Genomic DNA, 18,581 nt, shown 5'->3' with positions numbered 1-18,581 from the left:
CTAAAGAACCAGTGAGGCTTCTGATAGTGCAGCATCTTCTGTATCTTGCACTATCCTCCCACTGGAAATTACTAACAGTCTTCTGGAGAAACCTATATGGACCATCAATGGCAACTCTAAATACCCTTACATACACACTCATTCTGCACGACCACTGTAAGCAGGAAACCGGTCAACCCTACTTCAGAGAAGAGTTGGTAGAGTTCTTTTCTATCCAGGAAGGTAGGATTAGTAATTACTAGAGTTACCCTAGTCTGTGAGCTGTACTCACATGCTGAAGCTTAAATGTCATTTGGAAAAGTTACATTCATAAAAGATAAATTTTTTCATGTATTTTTTTTATCATTTGAAAAATCAACATAGTAAATAATTTCTCTTGAAATGTCAACAAGATAAGTACAATGATATTTAAACAAAGAATTTAAAAACAATTCACAATTCAAACATAATACTTTAACAATTACAGTATTCAATAAAAGTAACATTATTGTATCACAGAAAAGGATCACATTTCACTTCCAGTATAAAGCTGGCATCTGAACATATGCCATCTATATGTTAACAACTTCTGTTAAATTGGTTATCTGATTTATAGCAACTTGTTTCAGATAATTTGTCTCGTTTTAAATAATTCAGACATCTTAAATGAAAATTTGCTGACTCCACGTTGAATGACTTACTTCTACACTACATAATAAATGAATGATAAAAAATGCGCGATAAAAAATGCAAGAGAAATGCTGAGTTACCAAATCCTATTTGCTGCTGGGTAAATTTTTACTTTCAATATAAGGATCCTTCAGCAAAACCAGAGCAAATTCAAGACCTGCACATCTTTTCCTTTACTTAGGGTGACAACAAATAAAACACAATCAAATTTGATGCTTCGTAACAAAATAAAAGGACCACATGGGCCTTATTCGCTCAAACTGAGAAGGACTTACACCTTTAGACCTTTCTTTTGATCATGTTTAACAAACATCTGTTAAGCTGTTAATTAAAGGTTCTCTATTTTTTCTGTGGCAGCCCCAAACAAAACTACATGAACAAATGTGAGACAGATCCATACAAGTTAAGTGATGATTTATCAAGCAGTTCACAAAAGAAAGTCATTTAAAAGTTTTTATATATTTACCTTTCGTGGACCTTATAATCAGTCAATTGGAACCATTTGGGAGAAAAAAGAACCTTACAAAAATGTAACAGACCAAGTTTGGTGAGTATCCATTAAATGGTTCAAGAAAAGGAGTTGTTCAAGGGTTTTTATATTTTTAGCTTTGGCAGCCCCAAAAATCAGTCAAGTACAGTAGACCATTTGAACAAATATATGAGAAGAGTATAAAAATGCTACAGAACAAATCTGGTTCAAGAGGAGTTGTTTAAATGTTTTTTTCTCTATTTTTTAGGTCTAGAGACCCTTAAAGTCAGTCAAGCAGAACCATTTAACTCAGCTTGAGAAAGGACCTTAGAAGGATGCTACAGACCAAGTCTGGTGATGACCCATTAAGTGGTTCATGAGAAGAACTCAGTTGAAAGTTTAAAAGCTAATTACAGATTACAGACAACTGGCACAGCACCATCACAAAAGCGCACCTGGACAAGAAGTTCACATGGTCATCTTAATGAAGATTTTTTTTACATTTTTTAAAAAAATGAGTCTTTAAAAATAAACATTTTTAGAAAAATGAGCATTGGATATCTTTCAAAAGTACATTGTACTTCATGTAAAATATGCTTATAAAGCATGTTTTTGTTGACTATATAGCGTACTGGTAAACAACTCAGTGTTTTAACAGCAGCTGGCATCCTTGTTCAGTGCAGATTGCAATAATTAAACCATAATGTCTTTGCTAACTACACTTGCTTTCTTCCTTCTCTTTGGATCATCATAAACATCCTGTGTAGAAGACAGTTCAAACTCGTGTTCCTGTAGAAATACAATTTCTTTGTTACAACTCAGAGAATAAAATAAGCACAAGTCCAATAGGTTTGCATACATAAAATATACACTTAAAAGATTTCAAATTGAATAACACAGGAATTGACAGTCCTTCAATAATTACTACTAATTGCAGAGGATCTACGAAACTTGGTTACAGGGTTAAATTCAGTTGTAAATAGACATTACTTTAGTGTCCAGAGGACAATGGTGCCTCCACTTTCTGTCACTGTAATTGATTTCATGACTAGGTTAAATAATTTTTAAGATACATTCAACAGAAACTTTTAAGCACTATGTGTATTTTCATCTAAGTCAAGGACCATAAGTCTGGTCTGGCTGTTTAAAATCTCAAACAAAACAGCAGACGCACAACTTCACATGTTATACATTTTGTATAACAATCTAGTATGTTTTATAACTTGAGGTTATACATTTTTTGAAATACTTTAAACACAAACTTATATGCCCTTAATGCATAATTTTGACTAAGTCATGGGCCAGAAGTCGGGTCTTGCAAAGTGAAATCCAAAACAAAACTCAGGTGGACAAATTCACATGCAGAGCAATATTCCTACATGTGTCATGCCTCTAGGTCAAATATCTTTTAAGATAAATGCAACTCAAACTTTCAAGCACTTAATGCATAGTTTTGACTAAACCAAGGGCCATAACTCTAGTCTGACCAACATTCTTAAAGTTTGTGAATTTGACCTTGAGTAATGGTACTAAGGTGAACCATAAAGGGTAATAACTGCCCTCTTTTTTTTTTACTTTTGATTAGTTATGGTCCCATGTTCAATCTCGAGATAAAGTTGTCTTTGACCTACTGATCCCAACACAATTAAGGTCATTACTGACCACAGACAATTACCTTATGAACATTTTAAACCAATGCTTTTTCTTTAATATATCTTTAGATATTGTGCCGAAGCTGTGACCTTGAACTTTGACCTGCGGACCACAAGAAAATAGGGGTCATCTACTCTATACAGGTCATTATGCTACAAAACTTCAAGGCAAATAACAGAAGGGGTGAAAACCATCTTCAGTGTCGATGTCACAGTGACCTTTCAACCCCTAAAACAATAAAGGTCATCTACCGACCACAGGAAATTACCAGTAGAAGTTTTACAACTGTAGGCCAAAGCATTCTTAGTTAATGACAAGTACTACGGTAAAACTAAAAATACTGTCATGTTAAGCAATGGCTAAAAATTTACACCAGTGTCTAGGTTACCTCCTGCGTTTTAGAAACAGCCCTTTTTCGGCTTTTTCTTTTCTTCTCTTTTTCTTCTTGAACCTTCCTTTCCTCATCATTTATATTTGTTGTATCTTCTGTGTTGGGCTGTACCTGATTAATCCAGAAATTTTGCAACATTACAGATACAGTAGCGTAGATATTTCATTTGATTTCCATATCCATTTTAATCTGATTCATTTACATGACAAAATACAAACATTACCAATTCAAACAACAAAAGCTACAGTAGACAGATATACAGTAACTAGACTGTAACTTGACAGACACCAAGATTTTTAGCTCGACTAATAGAAGAATTGGTAAAACTATTGCACTCACCCCATGCATTGGTGTCCAGATTTTGTTAAGTTTTGTGTGTAAGCTGGTATCTCAATATTCACTAGTTTGAATGAACTGAAAATTCACACACTTGTTCACTGTAATGATCTGACATATGTTACATGCAAGTTCCATAACTATTTTGCATACTCCAGTATTTAAAAAGTTATGCCCTTTTTTGTTAATGAAAAGTACTATGGTAAAACTAAAAATAATTTTTTGTTTAAGTTTTGTATGTAAGGTGATAGCTTAGAATCCGCTAATGGGAATAGACTGAAGCTTTAGACTTACTCACTTTAATGAACTGCACAGGGTCAATAACTCTATTTTGCATTTTAACTGACTTAACTATGTGAGCTTGTATCTCAGGATCCACATGTGGAGTGCATTGGAAATTAACACATTTGTTCATAGTGATGATCTGACATGCAGTACATAGGTTCCATAACTCTGTTTTGCATCTTTACAAAGTTATGCCCCTTTTCAACTTTTTATTGTTCTTGTATGTAAGGTGGTTTCTCCGTAACCACTTGCTGGAATGGATTGGAACCTTACACCCTTGATCACTGTGATGATAGGACAGGTAATGCATAGGTCTAATAATCTCAGATGTCCTTTTTTTAAAGATATGTCCCTTTTCCAACTCAACAATTTTCATAGAATCATTTTCAAATGTTCTTTGGGTTTTTTTTGTTGGGTTTAACGTCGCACCGACACAATTATAGGTCATATGGCGACTTTCCAGCTTTGATGGTGGAGGAAGACACCAGGTGCCCCTCCATGCATTATTTCATCATGGGCGGGCACCTTGGTAGAACCATCGACCTTTCGTAAGCCAGCTGGATGGCTTCCACACATGAAGAATTCAATGCCCCGAGTGAGATTTGAACCCATATCGATGAGGGGCAAGTGATTTGAAGTCAGTGACCTTAACCACTCGGCCACAGAGGCCCAAATGGTTATTTGAATCTAGTCATAAGTTCACAATTTCTGGCTTTTTAAAGAAAATTAGACATACCCCTAGAAATAGCTTTACTCAAAGAAAGATCCTTACAAGATCATAATTTCAGACTTGTTTTAGTTTACAAGACTGATAGATCACCTACAATTGTTTAACTTGGCACTGTAGAAAAATCATTTACTTTGATTTTATAAAACAAGATTTCCGTGATTTAAGCGCATTTGGTTGATAATTTTGTGGCCATGTTAGACAGGGTCACTCTTTAACGGGTAACTTTGTATGGATTTGAATGGTTGCAACTAAAATTTACCATTTTAAGCAGGTTCCTATTTAAAAGTGACTTCTGATGCAACTTGGAATATAGCTTTTTCATGTATGTCACATGGTGCTTACCTCTTCAATTTTCTCATTTTGATTTTTCTTCTTTCTGGACAATTTGCCTTTTTTGTTGTTAATTTTTAAACTCTCCGTTTTCTCTGTCAATTTATCAACCTGAAAAACACTAACTGGATTAACAGCAAAATAACATATAAAGGTAAATGCTTTGCTTGAATTTCTCATACCAACTTACTCATTTTTGCTCATTTTTATGTAAAAGCACTTGGTGTAATCATGAATTAAAGCCCTAGCTACTGACATCTCTTTCTGACACTCATTTATCAACAGACATACACAGCAACATGATCAAACAGTTCTTTAATGTCTGCAAGTGTGACCTAGTGCTTGTTGTAAACTACATTTTAAATCCCTCTTTCTTAAAAACAATTATTTCTTACCTCACTTTGTGCTTCCATCGGACTGCTGTTTGTTTTATTGTTCTCATGTGTCTAAAAAAAAATCCCAAAACTGCTAAACAAGATACTGAAATAGCGCAATCATTCAGAAATAAACATGATGGCCAGCTTTTTAATATTCAATTCTGCTTTTAGAACTGTTTCAAATATAAATGTCAAACAGAACAAGCTTCCTGACAAATAACAATTTATTTTGTTACGAAACACGATAGACAGACCTCTAATTAGGGGGTTGTCTGTTTAAATTCTACATTATGTGTGACGTCATTATGTGTAAGGTTAGTCATCATCCATTTCATACTAGAAAGTTGTCTCTTACTGGTAAAGAACAGACTGATACTAAGTAAGAAATCAAGGAACATTGTTATCTGAAACATTGATATACAGAATTAAACAAAAAAAAGTTACTGATAGTATTACAAACCAATTCTTTTTCATGATCTTTCTCAAGGTCAAGTTCCTTTGGTTTCTCATGTTTTTTCATATACTTTGGAATGCCAATATTGGTTATTTTTTCCTTATCAACCAGTTTGCCAAGTCTGAAATTAATGGTATTTAGAAAATTTCCAAATGTCTGTTGATAGTTAGTTGAAGTACATTTAACTAAACAAGAGCTGTCCGTAAGACAGCCAAGCTCGACTATTCGAAATATTGACCCAGAAGCAGGAAAATATTACCCAAAAAAGTTAAATATCAAAAGAGTTTTAAGTTCAAAAGGGGGAATAATTTGACCAAAATGCATATCAGTTATGGGACTTGCTGCTATCAACTAGATTTATAACCCTGAAGGCACATGAGAAGTTTCAATTCAATATCTGCATTAGTTTTGGAGATAGAAACTTGCATGTAAAACTTTAACCAGAATTTTCAAAGTCCAAAAGGGGGCATAATTTGCCCAAAATACATGCCAGAGTTATGGGACTTGATCCAGTGAGGTTAGTAATTGATCTAGAAAAAGAAAAAATAAGTTTCAAATCTATATGCCTTTTAGTAATAACTGTATGTACTTGCACGCAAAACTTTAACCAGAATTTGCTAAGTCCAAAAGGGGGCATAATTTGGCCAAAATGAAGGTCAGAGTTATGGGACTTGATCCTATCAACTAGTTTTATAACCCCGAAGACACATGTGAAGTTTCAAATCAATATCTGCATTAGTTTTGGAGATAATAACTTGCATGTAAAACTTTAACCAAAATTTTCTAAGTCTAAAAGGGGGCATAATTTGCTCAAAAAACATGTCAGAGTTATGGGACTTGACCCAGTGAGGTTGGTAATTGATCAAGAAAAAGAAAAAATAAGTTTTAAATCTATATGCCTTTTAGAAATAGTTGTATGTACTTGCACGCAAAACTTTAACCAGAATTTTCTAAGTCTAAAAGGGGGCATAATTTGGCCAAAATGAAAGTCAGAGTTATGGCACTTGCTGCTATCAACTAGTTTTATAACCCCGAAGACACATGTGAAGTTTCAAATCAATATCTGCATTAGTTTTGGAGATAGTAACTTGCATGTAAAACTTTAACCAAAATTTTCTAAGTCTAAAAGGGGGCATAATTTGCTCAAAAAACATGTCAGAGTTATGGGACTTGACCCAGTGAGGTTGGTAATTGATCTAGAAAAAGAAAAAATAAGTTTTAAATCTATATGCCTTTTAGAAATAGTTGTATGTACTTGCACGCAAAACTTTAACCAGAATTTTATAAGTCCAAAAGGGGGCATAATTTGGCCAAAATGGAAGTCAGAGTTATGGCACTTGCTGCTATCAACTAGTTTTATAACCCCGAAGACACATGTGAAGTTTCAAATCAATATCTGCATTAGTTTTGGAGATAGTAACTTGCATGTAAAACTTTAACCAAAATTTTCTAAGTCCAAAAGGGGGCATAATTTGCTCAAAATACATGTCAGAGTTATGGGACTTGACCCAGAGAGGTTGGTAATTGACCTAGAAAAAGAAGAAATAAGTTTCAAAGCTAAATGCCTTTCATTGATGGCTGTATGTACTTGCATGCAAAAACTTAACCAAGGTGTGACGCCGACGCCGACGCCAGGGTGAGTAGAATAGCTAGACTATTCTTCGAATAGTCGAGCTAAAAATGTAGTCTTCAAAAAACTTCTATCAGTTCTCAATTTGCTTTTATGAAGATTCGTATCAAATTTTCAATTTAATATATGTTCAACTTCTGACAAAGTTCTTCCCTGTCCCTACATATTTGTGCCATCATAGACAGGGTCACTTTTTTGTTTGATAAAATCATACATCAATTAAATCACGAAACTTTATTGATACTGAAATCATTAATATTAACACAGACCACAAAATTACATCTCGGGGAAACAAATAGAATTGCATCTACACCATCTTGTTACTTTGAAATCTACCAATTGAAATCCATATGAAATGGGAAGTTTAGCTATAACAACAAACGTTTAGGCAAACAAAAATAAATGACTTTTCACTTTACTTATGTAAACTGTCATCATAAATTCTAAGACTAGAATTTAAAATATTACAAACCCATGCCATTAATACTTGATTATTCTAGCCATAATTTACAAGAACTTCTGCATAAAGAACAAATTTTATAAAGTCATTGAATATCCTACTTTCTTCCCTTTCCTGCAGTTTTAAGAAATCCTTCTTTGTCCAGTCTGTTCATTAATCCCTGTGCTACAGTCATTTCCGTTCCAAGCCGCTTGGCAAGAACTGGAGCCAGTACCCGATTCAGCCCTAAACAGGCAACAAGGGCTCTTCTCCATAAGCAAGTTGCCTGTAAATCATGGTACATATATCTTAAATAGATTATACACTTATTAAAATAGAAACCTTAACTCTCTCAACTTATTTGGCAAACAATAAATATTATTGTCATTTTTTTATTTTGCTAAAATGTCATGACAAAGGTTTTCATAATATTTCTAGTGCACATGCGCTAAAATATTTTAACATGGAAAGTGAAACTAAAATACAACTATTGCCAGGCAATAAAAGTTGGGGCTTTTGTCACATCAAACATGGAAACTTAATTGAAGTATCTGTATATTTTTCATCTCTATGTAAGGTTTCATAATTTTTTTTAAAGGACTTTGAAAGTTAACAAAGGATCTAGCATTTGTGACTGACACATAGACAGACAGATGGATGGATAAAGGGACAAAATAAAATATTCTGTATATTCTACTTATTACTATTTACATCCCATGTTTTTCTAAAATCTCTTTTAAGTTATGACAGATTCCATCAATTGGGACTGACAGAACAGACTGATGGTTGAACAGACATACATGTGAAGAAAACAATGTCTTCTACTCATTTACCAAATTTCATGGAAAAAAATCTCCTGAACTTTTAAAGTTTCCCTATTTTACAATGTTCTATTTCTTCATCAGTATGTAAGAGACGTTTACCTGTACTTGTATGGATGACAATTCAGTGAGATAGAAATCTGTTGGTTCTCTCTCAGCATCTCCAACCTGTAACAAATGTGTTATAGAAATACTGCAACAAAATTTTAATGTGTTATAGAAATAACAAAGATTACTAAAATATTTTCAATCTCAAATATATACAGCGGTTTCTCTCCAGAAATAACGGTAGGATATAACCATGCACATGAATTCAGTATTGACCAAGTAGTGAGTTTGCTGGTACATCACCATACAATTACTAAGATATTTAAAAGAATATCTACTTATCCCTGAAGATGAGTTATGGCAGTTATAAGAAATAAATCAATTGTCAATACTTTTAAAGCTGGCAAAAATCTATCAAGATTTTAATAAGAGGTGATACCATCTATCTTCTTCGTTTATTTGCCATTTTTGCCATGAAGCAACAACAATTTCAATGCAACAAGAAAGTCTAACACAAGGGTCTGTCATGTGAAACTTTTTGAAAATCCGTAACTGAGCTAGTAAGATTTTCAAGCTGATTTTTTTTCCCTCCATTGCCTTATTTTCAGTTAAGGGCCCAAGCACTAGTAAAATTGTGCGAAAACAAACATTCTTTAAGACTGCAACTATGATATAATCATATATCAAGCTAACCTCACAGCCAGCTTTTAGTTACAACAGGTACAAGGGTAAGGCTGTCCATGGTGCACTTATTGGACACCAGCCAGAGCCAGCAACTACGTTTGGTAAGCGCCAGGATTTTGCTCATTGTAGAATAATCTAATGTAAAACTCTGCATGAAAATCTCTTTCCAAGATTTTATCTTGAAAGTGTGATAATTTTCAATACAAAGCAACAATAGTTCAACTTTTTATGTGAAAATTTTAAATAAAGTAAGTCTTGTATTATAAGACCACAGTAAAACAAATATTTCATTGCAAGGCTTGAACTCATTTCCTTCCAAACTTCCTATTGACAACTAGAGATGCTTTTGAGAAAAGCGCATATCTCCCACAGCTGCCCCTATGAAAAATGTCTAGTTTCTCTAGATGGTTTAGACGAGTGGGTCTAATTAAATGGTCTGGACGAGTGGATCCAATCAGTAATTCAAGGGCCATAATTCAAAAGTGCCTGGGCGGATTTGGCTAGTTATCGAACTTGGCTGAGGTCTTATGGTCAAACACATTTTGTTCAAGTTTGGTGAAGATCGGATGAGAAATGTTCAACTTAGAGAGCGGACAAGAATAAAAACGCTGATTTTTCGGTAATTCAAGGGCCGTAACTCCAAAATGCCAGGACCAATTTGGCTAGTTATCGAATTTGGCCGAGGTCTCATGGTCAAACATATTTTATTCAAATTTGGTGAAGATCAAATGAGAAATATTCGTCTTAGAGTGCGGACAAGAGTAAAAAGGCTGATTTTTGGTAATTCAAGGGCCATAACTCCAATATGCCTGGACCGATTTGGCTAGTTATCGAACTTGGCCAAGGTCTTATGGTCAAACACATTTTGTTCAAGTTTGGTGAAAATCGGATGAGAATTAAATGTTCGATTTAACCCTTTCCCACATGGATACGTTTATCACCGTATCTATCGATTACCAAACAGAAACGTATTGACCCGTGTCTATCGGTTCCCCGATAGAAACGTATTATACCGACTAACGGCCATTTGAACAGAATCGTTTTATCCTGTGTCTCATAATCAATCACTTTATTTTCGTTCTTTTCCTAAAGAAACAAATTCTGGATGTTTACTAACTCAAAATATGGGATTTCGTCATCATTATTTACGTAAAAGATCATGTGGTTACTATTTAAATTTATCGAGTACTTTGCAAAGAAAGACACCGGGGTTTTTTCCTACATGTGCATGACGCTACGTCATGGGAAATTACTGAGAAACTGCTTGCAACTAGCCGTTTGGCGGGGCTTTCCTCGTTCTAAAAATAACAACTATTTAACATCAAGGTATTTTTAAATGTGTTAGGTCATGAAGGTCATGCGTGATACATGCAGATTTCCCTTAAACAACAATTTGTGTATATGATGGCTTGGAATTTATGGCCTTACATAACGGGAAGTGTTAATCAAAACAGAAGGACCGCGGCTTTCAAATATTTTATGACACCCCAAGAGTTAATTGCTGCGGAAGTCACCCGTGATGTACCGACGTTTGATCATCAAAATATTACGTAATATTATCTTAAAAATATTTAATTTTTAGCACAAGAATACTGTAGTCGGTTACGAGTCTTGATCTCCACGATCTTTTTGCACTTTCAGAAATTTTACGATCCGTTATTTTTGTAGTGTTATTCAGTTTGATGGTTGTTTTTTATATAAATACTTACCGATTCCGATTCGGAAGATAAGTCTATTAACTATAAATCAAACTTTCAAACATCAAAATGAAATTGTATATGAATTTCAATGTGAAAGTAATCCAAAACAGAATTTTATGCCTAAAAATATATATTCCCGTACTTTAACACTTTATATCTTCGAAAGTCAAAGAGAAACTACAATAAATTTTGTATCATCGGAAAGAGAATTTAAATTGCTATAAACTTTATATTGACAAAAATAATGTCAAACTTACAGAAAATATTAAAATAATGACATTTTTAACATGTGTATGTGTAATCACAAAATAATGCCAACACCTCTGTTCAGATAAGACAGTCACCTTTATCAGCCATATACCGATTATTGATTATTGATTATCACTTATCAGTGTTATGTAAAAGAGGTTACTTTGGCTTCTGTTCTGTGTGGTAAAGGGTTAAGAATGCAGACAAGCTTTGTGACAGACACACAGATAGACAGACACACACACACCAGTGTTTTTCCCCATCTATTTGGGAATGGGGCCGGGACCTTTACAATTGGGAAAAATGCGTTGGAAAATGCCTAAACTGGGAATTGTTTAAAGTCATATCTTCTGTTAAAATGTCACATTTAAGAGTAAAAATGGCCATAATTTATCATTATGCATTAATTTAGCAAACTCTTGTGTTTCAAATGTTTACAGTTTTAGTCTTGTTTGAAAAAGTTGAAAAAAAAAACACTGAAAATATATTAAACTTTGGGAATTTTAGCCTTGAAATTGGGAAAAAAAACATACTATTTGCCATTGGGATTCGGGCCCTATTTCGGCCCCAAATTGGCTAGAATAAAAACACTGCACACACAGACTGGAGTAAATCAAGATGTCTCCCACACCACTGTGTGGTGGGAGACATAATTACATCTACATACATCATTTTCAGTACTTCAGAGGATGTCAATGATAGAAAAACCAAACTTTATACTAAAGCCAATTAGTATGACATGCCTACTTAACAAATCTCTAGAAATATTGAGATATTATGCTTACTTTGAGAAGTGTATGTAACAATGATTTTTGTTGGTTTGTTCTGAGTTTAAGGCTGTTTTTACAACAGTATTTCAGTTATGTAATGGCAGGCAGTTAACCTAACCAGTGTTCCTGGATTCTGTACCAGTACAAACCTGTTCTCAGCAAGTAACTGCCAATTCCCCACATGAATCAGAACTGGTGTGCGAAAGAACTGGTGTGTGAATGATTTCAGACACAATGTCTTTTACAAAATCCTGACAAAGAACATCGCCAATCCTTTCCATATATGATGGTTTCTTGGTAAGTCTTGGTAAGAATGCAATATAATCTGGTGCTATTTTTGGAAATACTGGAAACAGATCAGGGTTCTTGTATAAGACTAGTTTTCTTTTTACTACATACAATGTTATGGCTGGAGTGGCATTAAATCTGGATCAATCTCATATAATATACAGTGCCTTCAAGAAGTGCTTGGACAAATACTGTATAAAATAAAGTGTGTTATTAAAATATACAGTGAAACACCGCTCGCTCGAGCATCGATGACTCGAGCACCCTGGCTCGCTCGAGCAATTCATGTCGTCCCGGCCGATTTCCTTCTATTTTCTATGTGAAATTACCATGGCTGGGTCGAACATCGATAACTCGATCGCTCGAGCATGACACCTGGTCCCTGTATATTAATTAACTCTTTGTTGCTTCTGGGTAACTCGAGCAGAGGTGCCAAATTTTTCGCAGCTTCAGCGATCAGAATGTATCGATTAATTAAAAATTTTCGCAAGCCGTGAGAACTGCATGGTCTATTCCCCGACTACCTTAAATGTTTGTTTATCGGCATATTTGATCTGATAATGAGATAATTATTGATGAAAGGTTAAAGAAAAGTTTTATTGATTAAATATTGATCAATTACTGTTTGCTTTAGATTAAAACAAGTATGTTATTACTTATTACATCATAGGTAACGTTGTTTTGTACTTGTCTCCAGAGGGCACTGTATATATTATTACCTGAGCACAGACATCACAGACATGATGTTCAGGGGCATCATCCTCCTCAACTATCAGGAAACATACCCCATGCTGCCAGAACTTACAGATTGCACACATTACCATCAATCCATCATCCTACATAATCAGAGATGATATGATAGTGTTATTACTGTGATCTGCAATGTTTTATTCAGTTAGAGTGCCTTTTGCCTGGCCTGGATCCCATAAGGTGCTGGTGCTGAATGTGATAAAGTGTGGCAAAATCAACAGTAGCAGAATGCATCATTGCACATCACGGTACTACTTTAATGGCCCCTTTATCATATACATGTATATTACATATTTATTCTATTATATCTGCAAAAATGGAATATAATTATAGACAAATAAGGCTGAACCTCATTTGAAACAGTGTACCTTTTAATGCATGTAACATCACAACTAAAACAAGTCATCCCACCATTGAATATTTATCGTATAATCTGATGGGGAGTTGAATGCAAGGTTTTGTATTTATTAGTGAAAATATAGGCTGTATTCCAGACTGAAAATTCAAAGGTATATAGTAAATTTCATTACAGCATATCAATTTCATGTAAAGCAATATGTAAATAACTTGACAATACAATCTGTATATACAACTTACTCCTTAAAGAAATAGTAAAAAGACCTTTGAAAAGTGGGGCAATATACACAAAGTAAGACGGACTGACGCACACACCATCCCATAATTTGTACATTTTTTTTTTCAAAACTGGTGTATAACAAGGCAGTCTGAAAGACAGCTAAATCCCCCGCCACTGCTATGGATAGTGAAAGGGTAAAACCTTTGATTTTAGCTGTGACCTTGACCTTGAACTGACACGGCTGACTCATGAATTCTGCACAACGTCTTGATGAGGTGATCATTTGACCATAGTTTCATGAAAATCCTTCAAGGGGTTTAGGAGATACAGAGCTGAAACCTTTGACCTTCAGTTGTGACCCTGACCTTGAGTTGACATGGCTGACTCATGAGTTCTTGATGAGGTGATCATTTGACAAAAGTTTGATGAAAATCCTTCAAGGGGTTCAGGAGATACAGAGTGGACACCAAATGGAAGGCTCAAACCTTCGACCCTTAGTTGTGACCTTGACCTTGAGCTGGCATGGTTGACTCATAATTTCTGCACATCATCTTGATGAGGTAATCATTTGACCCAGGTTTTATAAAATTCCTTCAAGGGGTTAGGACACTAAATGGAAGGTTCAAACCTTTGACCTTCAGTTGTGACCTTGACCTTGAGCTGACATGGCTGACTCATAAGTTCTGCACATTACCTTGATGAGGTGATCGTCTGACCCAGGTTTGATGAAAATCCTTCAATGGGTTTAGGAGATATAGAGTGGACACAAAATGGAAGGTTCAAACCTTTGACCCTAAGTTGTGACCTTGACCTTGAGCCGGCATGACTGACTCATGGATTCTGCACATCGTCTTGATGAGGTGATCATTTGACCCAAGTTTTATAAAATTCCTTCAAGGGGTTTAAGAGATATAGAGCGGACACAAAATGGAAGGCTCAAACCTTTGACCTTGAGTTGTGACCTTGACCTTGAGCCAGCATGGCTGACTCATGGGTTCTGCACATTGTCTTGATGAGGTGATCATTTGACCCAAGTTTTATAAAATTCCTTCAAGGGGTTTAGGAGATATAGAGCGGACACAAAATGGCAGGCTCAAACCTTTGACCTTGAGTTGTGACCTTGACCTTGAACCGACAAGGCTGACTCATGGGTTCTGCACATCGTCTTGATGAGGTGATTATTTGACCCAAGTTTCATGAAAATCCTTCAAGGGGTTTAGGAGATATGGACCGGACACGAATTTGTTACGGACGGAAGGACGGACGGACGGAAGGACGGACGCAGACCATTCCTATAATCCCTCCGCCACGGCGGGGGATTAAAAACCACTTACGTTACACCCAACTTATGGACGCAATTTAGATCATATGATGATATCCCAGTTTGAGTGATTGAGAACAGCCCATGTACCTACTGACATTAGTTTAGGTATAAATGTGAACCTGGAAAGAACCATTATTAGTCCTGCAAGAATATATGAACTTCTGAAAACACATAGAGCATATCACAGTCCTGCTGATAAAAAATAAAGCTCAACCTCGTTACATCCACAAGGACATCGGACTTTGTATTCTTCACCAGGATCTGTAGCTTGACTTGTCTGTGAACCTGTTACATCTACAGCTGGTGTCTCTGAAATAATGTATCATTTACACCTATCTCAAAGCAGAAATCAAAAACTGTACTTTAAAAGCCCATGAAGAGTTTAGATAAAAAATCCCCCATTTCTTTACTGGGCCATGTTCTGAATTCTGTAAATAATCATTCATATTGAAGCCATGGTATACAATGTGAAAATTGGTAGTCTTCTTACACGTCTTTTTTTATTTTGTTTTGTTTCCCCATGTTACACAAAATGCATTTAAACAGTTACCTGGTTTAGCAGGTGATTCTTCTGGAATGTCAGCAGTCAGTGGCTCCTTCTGTATTCTGGACATACTTACTGGCGTAGGGTGTTTTACCCTATCTGCATTCTTTAAAACATTAAAAAGAATAGCTAATTAGCAGTGCATGGTCAGTATTTAGAGCCAACACTAGATCATGGTTTAGTTTTAGATGCTCATCTTTTGGTACAATGCTAATGAAGTATCACACTACTTTCTTTTCTTATTAAAAGATGTCTATTATTCTATGTAAAATAAAACCTTACTATTCAAGCTTTTCATTACGGTATCAAACAACAGAGCCTGGAGGTCACAAACAAAGTTTTTCGGAAATCAATTTACAAAAAAACTTGACATTAAAAGTATTTTAATATTGTACTCTAACCAGTATGTACTGAAACCATAAATTCAAGTGTTAAGGTTAAGCACTTAAAAACCTATATCTATCAGTAAAATATGTTGGATTAAAATGTGGAAGAGATAGTGAGAACTTAACTTTTTTAAGACCATCAATCTGATTGCTAACCTTTCTATTATTTTCTTCCATACCAACATCAGTGTCAAGACCAGTATTTATTTCTGCATCAGTAGCTTGTTGCTGTTCTTGGCTGTTTTTCTCTCTCATGTTGAACTGTTTCTTGTCTGTTTTCACTCGAACCTTCAAACTGTGATAGTTCTGAAAAAAATCAAAACTGCAATATTTCTATAACAACATACCAATACTAATTCCTGGACCAAAGTCTTCTTTAAGTGATCATATGATATGGTGTTCAGTTAAACTTTCCAAACTTTTTAGATTTCACAACAGCTGAGCTTGTTGCACAGAATAAAATAAATAGACAAAGAGTTTTCCTAAATCAAACTATTGCAGAGAATCTGCAAAACTTAACACAATTAGCCTGGATATTTGAAAACAAGGGCCATGATGGCTCTGTATTGCTCAACTGACCTAGTTCTTATCCCTGCTAACCTAGTATCCAATCTGACGAACATATATTCTGACCATGCATTATTTTAGAACATTCACCAGCTTTTTTCAATTATCTGTCTCACCTAGTTCTTGATTCTAACTGACCAAGTTTTGAAGTCTGCCTCGATTTTATGAAGGCAGATATACTGACAGAATTTCATCAAGATTAAGTATAAAATGTAGCCTCAAGTAACTCAATTTCGTGATTTTCATTGAAACAAACAATCTGTCAGTGTTTTATGAACATCATGCAAAAATGTGGCTTCTAGACTGTTAACAACGTTTTTCTACAAGTTGACCTAGTGACCTAGTTTTTGACCTCAGCTAACCTAGTTTCAAATCTAGACTTTGTAAAGATAACATTCTGATATATTTATGATCAGACGGAAAATGAGGCATCAAGGGTGTTAAGGTTTTTTCTATGACTGGATTTAGTGACCTAGTTTTTTACCTCAGGTATTTTCTGAATTTCATAAGGACAAACAATCTGACAAAAGGTTATGAAGATGAGTTTGAGAATGTTGCCTCTAGAGTGTTATTAAGTTTTTTTTCTTTTGATTGACCTACATTTTGACTTCAAATGACACAGTAATGAACTTGACTGAGATTCTCACTAAGTTTCATTAAGATCAGGCAAAAATTGTGACCTTTAGCAAAGTTAAATTTTTGACACCAGATGACTGACGACTGATGGGAGAATGATGACAGACACATGCCGATCACAATAGCTCACCCTGAACACTCTGTGCTCACGTGAGTTAAAAATGATATAATAATTTAAAAACAGAAATGCACAACTTACAGTGCTAACATCTCCAACTTTTATAGTCATAGGTTCATCATCAAACACAAAGTTATCACTGTCTGCAGCTTTGAAACCTGGTGGCTCATAGTCTTCTGGAGTGACTGTTGTGAAAAAGAAAATATCATCATCATCATACATGTGTAAGTTAGTACTAAATTAAGTTCAACTAAATCAAAAGCTTAAAATTTCTGTGGAACTTTGAAAGTAACTAGAATGATTATGTCCAGACCGCAACAATGACGAGCCTCAAAGAAACAAAGGGTATTATTCCAGACTTGTGAGCAGTCTTACACATTTCCAGAACACTAAAAATGCTTAACCTGTGACTTTAACATCTCATGCACAGTTCAAAAGTAATCTTTGCAGTAAAATACTACTGAATCTCTGAACATTCAAGGCGTAAATTTACAGTTACATACCATCATCATAGTAGAGTAATTTCATGGTCATCATAACATCATCAGGAAGAGCATCCAGTGTCTGTGTGAGTAAAATGATGGTTCTCAATAATCTGATTGTTGCCTTCCTTATCTCAGCTTCAGAGTGGGCTCCCGATATTTTCTCACTGTTCCTGTAAGTGATATACAAAGCGCAACATCAAATGCTAACTAAACCTTTAATTTCTTCCACTACATAGCATTTAATTATCTTCCTTACAGCTGTCCTTGCACATGATTATTATACACACATTTCTTTCATATAATGATTTCATTCAAAAGTAAGTATTCTTAGACAGTACAACAAAACTATGCCCAACAATTAGACAGTATCCTATACCAATTCAGACCACATTAAAAACAAGACTGAACTTAAACACCTGAAGAGGATCTTAACCATCTAATCCATAAAGGGGCCTAAGTAACCCAAATTGAACAAATTTATGAGAGGACCTTATATTGATGCTACAGACCAGGTTTGATGAAGATCCATTGAGTGGTTAATGAGAAGTAGTCATTAAAAGGTATTTTACTTTTAGCCCTAGCAACACCTAAAAGAGGTCAACTGCCCCCATTTGAACAAATCTGAGGACCTTATAATGATCTTACATACCAAGTCTCACTGATTAAAATCCATCCAGTCATTCATTAGAAGTTTGTTGTTAATCGGTATTTCTAGTTTTAGCTTTTGCAGCCCCTAAAAGGGACCATGTGTCCCCACTGAACAATTTTGGTAAAGGACCTTATAATTATGCTACAGATGTAAACTGTAGGAGATAAGTTCACAATGTATAATTAGGTTTTAATATTTCAAAGTCCAAAAATGGGCCACAGC

General features: G+C 35.0%; 1 protein-coding gene across 1 annotated transcript in view; it reads right to left on the bottom strand.

Moving 5' to 3' along the window:
• Positions 1-317: 317 nt before the first annotated feature.
• LOC123537215 (HORMA domain-containing protein 1-like) overlaps positions 318-18,581 on the bottom strand; it is a 41,112-nt gene continuing 22,848 nt past the window's right edge. The window contains exons 8-20 of the mRNA XM_045320853.2: positions 17,729-17,880; positions 17,307-17,410; positions 16,061-16,210; positions 15,525-15,624; positions 15,189-15,283; positions 13,043-13,159; positions 8,687-8,752; positions 7,886-8,049; positions 5,701-5,815; positions 5,259-5,309; positions 4,876-4,974; positions 3,180-3,293; positions 318-1,927 (exon numbers count right to left, since the gene is read on the bottom strand). Of these exons, the coding sequence (XP_045176788.2) occupies positions 1,832-1,927; positions 3,180-3,293; positions 4,876-4,974; positions 5,259-5,309; positions 5,701-5,815; positions 7,886-8,049; positions 8,687-8,752; positions 13,043-13,159; positions 15,189-15,283; positions 15,525-15,624; positions 16,061-16,210; positions 17,307-17,410; positions 17,729-17,880 (1,423 nt within the window). The 3' untranslated portion in view covers positions 318-1,831. The remainder of the gene's footprint in view (positions 1,928-3,179; positions 3,294-4,875; positions 4,975-5,258; positions 5,310-5,700; positions 5,816-7,885; positions 8,050-8,686; positions 8,753-13,042; positions 13,160-15,188; positions 15,284-15,524; positions 15,625-16,060; positions 16,211-17,306; positions 17,411-17,728; positions 17,881-18,581) is intronic.

This window comes from Mercenaria mercenaria, chromosome 17, assembly GCF_021730395.1.
Source record: "Mercenaria mercenaria strain notata chromosome 17, MADL_Memer_1, whole genome shotgun sequence".
In the NCBI taxonomy this organism is placed as follows: Eukaryota; Metazoa; Mollusca; class Bivalvia; order Venerida; family Veneridae; genus Mercenaria; species Mercenaria mercenaria.
Note: the sequence above shows the minus strand (reverse complement) of the source record. Positions and strands in the feature narration are given on the sequence as shown.